The following is a 5164-nucleotide window of genomic DNA, read 5'->3' as shown; positions in this document are numbered from 1 at the left end:
AGTCCTGTCCAAGGATCGACAATCGGCTCGATCAAACCAAGCCAAAGGACTTGACTTTACGCGCCCAATGCCTGCGTCTACGTGTGGCCAGACACTGTTTGTCCCGTCGGATCCCGGAACGCTGCAGCAACAAGACACGACTTTATGTCAATGTTTGTGCTGTCGACGGTGTCGGCATTGGTCCGGTTTCTCCAAAAACAAACGAACGGTTCGGTAGTCGGATGTCGGGGTTCGCTGGGAAACTCCATTGTTTTGGGAAATGATTAACGGGAAACGGAAAGATGTCGGTCGAAAGAACAGTGCGCCAGTCGACGGATGATGTCGACTGGCGCACTGTTCTTTCGACCGACATCTTGCGCCGCGTTAGCGAAGCGAAGAAGAAGGAGGAATAGACCAAGCTACACTTTCGATGGGTGCATCGAATTGGTCGGGTAACCGTGTTACACACACCCGCGAGAATACCCGCGAACCGGTTTTCGAAATCACTTGTTATCTCTCTCTCTCTCCCGAGAGTGAGCTCCTCCTTCTCGATCGGTGGTCGATCGGTGGAAGCTGCGCCACGACAGACACTGAGATGCTTCATTGAAGACATGCGCAGACATTAATTAAAAGAAGAAGAGTATTTCGGTATTTGAATTAAAACTTAAACTAATCCAATCCCCAGGGTCTCTTGTCTTAGTAAATACATTGCGTCTACATTGTTGTGTTCTACAGGACAAAGGCTGCAATGGTTCTGCAACAAAGTGAAGTTTGCGTCATTGCTCCACACGCACCGGCAATTATCGGGGCCACTTCTGCTCAGAACAGAAGCCACTGAAAACTCATGACTTCACGGTTCAAATTACGCACCTTTTCGGCACATTTCGTGTGTTGGGCTCGTGACTTGCTCGTGGGGTTCGTACCGTGCAGCCGAATCTTCACAGAAAAACGGAAACAAATTCTCGATCACCTGCGCCCGGGGCTACAGGATTTGTGGACGCACGCGCGCCGCATTATTTTTGTATTTCCTCTTGGGGATCGCTCAATTTGACAACTCGACAGGCGCTTGGAGCTAGAGCTATCGGGCATCGTTCCGACGGTGGCTCCTTAGGACCAGACACCGTTCGCCAAGGACGCCGGATCGCACAAAACAGTATCATTGTCTGGTGCGTCAGTCTGGCGCTTTCGAACCCCGTTATTAGTCTACGAAGGTGGAGTAGGAAGGACTGGCCTCAGCTTGTCCGGTTGAAGTAGAATTCGATAACGCCCCGGTAAAACTGGTAGCCGAAAACCCAAAACGCCGCGGGAGTTGGAGGAATAGGAAGACAATTCCCAATAGCCAAAGCACCGATCGGGGCTTCCGAATTTTTGGCTGAACCTTACGATCACCTCTGCTCGGAAACCGGGGGCTTCCATGCCGCGCGCCGTTTTGTGGTCTATAATTTGTGTGTCTGTCGGATTATGGCGGCTGGATTACGATCCGTTTCGTGATCCGGACCGATCGGTTCATTCATTCGCTAGCGCCAACTCCGCCATGCCTCGGTCGGCAATTTGGAAGGACGATCAACTTTTGATCGCCATTGTCTAGGATCTGGCTACTGGAAGTTGTTCTTCATCAGCAACGGCAACGGAAACGGGGTAGGGCTCTACTTTTGACGTACCAGCCCCTCCTCGTGGCGTCTGATATGGCGAGATCCCGATCTTCAACCTACCGGTGCTTGGGTCAGACCGTGGGAAACACCGGATGCTCGGTGATGGACTCGCCTCTCCTGGAACGTAGACTCGTAAACTCGTGGTTTTAGCGCGTTAGATGATCTTATGGCTCCTCCGTAGGCCAGGAGTACACAAGACACTCCCAAGTACACCTCAAGTGACTTCTCCTGTGGAAGGAATACGTTGAAACCTACACCGCCGTCAGTACACCGAGCATCATTACGCTTGTGACAGGTTTTTGGGTGTTTGTTTCTGTTTCTGTGTGTTTTCGGTAATTACTCTGTCCGTTTTAATGGCGCATCACAATGTGGGTACGACTCCAGGGTACGACTTGGTGAACTTCGTAGTAAGTCAAACTTCTATGGCGTCTTCCTCGGTCTGCAAACGGCGCGAAAGACACAAGCGAGGTGAAGAGAAGGAGAGAGATCATACTTTCCACGAATGTCGAGGGTTTGGTGCTGGGGTGCTGGGCGCTTCTTTAAAACAAGTAGCACCCCTATGCCGTGCTCCACGACCACGACCCTCGGACTCGTTCCCTAGGATTAAGACATCGAGTTTGGGGCGCGTGGATTTTACGATTATTACAAGCGACCTCGAGGGAACTGCTTCTTCATAAAACGCTGCTCCGTCCGGCCGTCCGCAGCAACATACTGTCGGCATCTCCACTCCATCCAGCATCCGGATTCACCTGGACGAGGATGACACGAGACGAGAAAGAGAAAGAGAGAGAGAGCGCGAGTTACGAGGTACAATTTCCTTTTCCACTAAAACGTACTCCGTAGTTCAGTCTCTGACAGACAAATGTCTGGAGCTTCTGGAGGCCTTCGGTGGTGGCTCTTCTAGGTCTTCGTGGCCACGTTGGGGTTACAGGGTTGGCGGGACGATATTTTTACGATCGCGATGTACATCGAACGGGAAGTGGTCTTTGAGTTTGGACGTGAGTTTGGCTACCGCAGCACCGCCACTAGCTGGCACATACCCCAATGCCCTCAGGGCCAGCTCAGGGAGTCGGCAATAAAGTTCAGTTCGGTGGTCCTCTTCGTGTGGATGACCACAAAACGACACGCGGCCGCGACTCTAATCCTCACGCGACCTGCAACGTCGACTATCGTTACTAATCTTCCTACTCTCTGCTCTCCCGTCTCTTCCATGCAGACCTCAACACTGAGTATCTGGATCTGGGCTTTAGCCGAGGCCTCGGATCTTCTTCGCGAGCGAAGCGAATGCGGACGTCCTTCAAACACCACCAGCTGCGCACCATGAAGTCCTACTTCGCCATCAACCACAATCCGGACGCGAAGGATCTGAAGCAGCTGTCTCAGAAGACGGGACTACCGAAGCGAGTTCTACAGGTATGTCTGAAGCGGGGGGAATCCTTTATTGGGGGAACTCGATCCGAATGAGGGTGGTGCATTGATATCCCGCTATCTCAGAGAGGGAATCGTCTTCAATTCGATTGTGCTAATGTCAACCCATCTTTCTCTCGTTCTCTTTTTCTCTTTTGCTGTCCGGTAGGTCTGGTTCCAGAACGCACGCGCAAAATGGCGCCGCATGATGATGAAGCAGGAGGGTAAGATCATCGATTCGGACAAGGGGGACGGTTCGCTTGACCTGGACGGTTACGTATCGCACAGTCCCGGTTCCTACATTATGGGCGGCCCGGGCAGCCCTTCCTCGCTCGACTAGCAACAACATCATCACCAGCGGCACATGCAGTGGCAAGTGCACCTTCGCCGCTGGATTCGTCGACTGCTCGGTGGTGGTGCTGCTGCTGTTGACGGTGCTGCTGCCACCTCAACAAACACCACCTAAAAGACTACTACAAAAGCAAATGGCGTGCAGCGGCCCCTTGTGCAGTGACAGGCGACGTGGTGCGTTCGTGCTACGGAACGGAAAACGCAAAGGAAAAACATATCTGGTAGGAAGTCTCCGACAACAACAACAACAACAAGTACTCCAAGGAAGTGTGTTGAAGCTCTGCTAGCAACCGAATGACAGTCAAGTAGGCTGTGTAGTCAGGGGGATGAATGCGTGCATGCTCGCACAGACTCATGTCGCGGAACAATGATGTTATTATATTCAAATTCGGATTCCATTTCCATTTTGTGCTCGGTGGCGGTCCGGGGGTTTGTCGGATTGCCGGTGCGTGCTTGCGTGCCTCGACTCGAAAGCGACAAGCCGCAAACATGCACCGGGCAGGGGGCTGGCGTGTACTCTGGAATATGAACGATTCGCGCTTTTGGCATCTAAGCAAGCTACTAGTGCTGCAGCATCCCTTGGCGCTAGTGCTCCCCGTTGGCTGTCACGAGGGATGTGAAGCGCAGAAAGCACGAAATTCGTCGAAATTCGACTGCCAGCAAGAGACCGGTTCGGAAAATGTTGTTGTTGCAAGTGGCGGCGGCGGCGGCGGCGGCGGCGGTCGCAGCACCTTTGCGCAAATATCTCTTTGAATAACATAGCAACCATCGGGGAGGGATGTTATGTTTGGCGAAGCAGAACGAAAGCGTGCGTGAAGAATGAGGAACGGGTAAAAGGGGGTGGATGGTGGCGGGCAACATAAACGAGCGGGGCGAGATTTTGTGGAGAAGATTACAATCGCTTGCTACCGGTGCCGCTGTCGTTGTCCACCAATGGAAGATGAATGGCGGTGGCTGCGGCCGCAGAGAAAAACGAGGCACAGAAGCACAAAGATGGCGCAGATCGCAGTAGTCCGACGCACTCACCGAGAGAGAAAGAGAGAAAGACGACGACGGAGAGCATCGAACGGCTGCTGCTGCCAATCGAAACCTGATGGGATGGCCGAGATCTGACCGGTCAACCGAGAAGAAGTCTGGGCAAGCAACCGATTCTTAATAATAATGTATGCACATATGATTACCTGCGCCATCATTCGACAGTCAGACCCATTTCGCGTCTCTCCAACCTTTTTTTCCTTCCATTGACAACTCCCCCTCGCTTCTTTCTACTCCACTCCCACCTACCATCCTTTGTGCTGTTGTCAAACGGATTGGTATCGATTCAAAATTTGAACGCCAATCTTCTCCTCAACGTCGTCGTCGTCGTTGTCATCGTCTGTGGCTCCCCTTTTTGGTGGTCATCCGCTGCCCTTGTCCTGTCCGGACCAGACTCCGCTTCCGATGACGTTATAATACATCACTTGGCCCGACCGATCGACCGGGGGTCGCGCCCAATCGTACTATGGCGACGAATTGTCAGCTTGCTGCGATGCGATGCGAATCTCGGTGATGCCTTTCTGTTGAATGGATCCATTCCCGTTTTGCAGCATTCGCCGCCTGCTTGCAGACCAGCCTGTGTGTAGTGTCGTCATGAATTGCAAATCGTTTTGCTTGTTTGTGCCGGCTTGCTACGTTGTTTTTGCTTCGCTTCAAAATGGCCGCGAAACGGTGCGATCAGCCGGATCAATGGACATAACGAGCGCCAGGATTATCCGCGCTGCGCTGGGGGGGGGTGC

General features: G+C 52.7%; 1 protein-coding gene across 1 annotated transcript in view; it reads left to right on the top strand.

Annotated features, from left to right (window-relative positions):
* Positions 1-3799, top strand: part of LOC125948724 (protein apterous-like) — a 40184-nt gene extending 36385 nt beyond the window's left edge. The window contains exons 4-5 of the mRNA XM_049675064.1: positions 2848-3044; positions 3208-3799. Coding sequence (XP_049531021.1) covers positions 2848-3044; positions 3208-3378 — 368 coding nt within the window. The 3' untranslated portion in view covers positions 3379-3799. The remainder of the gene's footprint in view (positions 1-2847; positions 3045-3207) is intronic.
* Positions 3800-5164: the final 1365 nt, after the last annotated feature.

This window comes from Anopheles darlingi, chromosome 2, assembly GCF_943734745.1.
Source record: "Anopheles darlingi chromosome 2, idAnoDarlMG_H_01, whole genome shotgun sequence".
Taxonomy (NCBI): Eukaryota; Metazoa; Arthropoda; class Insecta; order Diptera; family Culicidae; genus Anopheles; species Anopheles darlingi.
The sequence above is the reverse complement of the archived record's forward strand: the minus strand, read 5'-3'. Positions and strand labels throughout refer to the sequence as shown.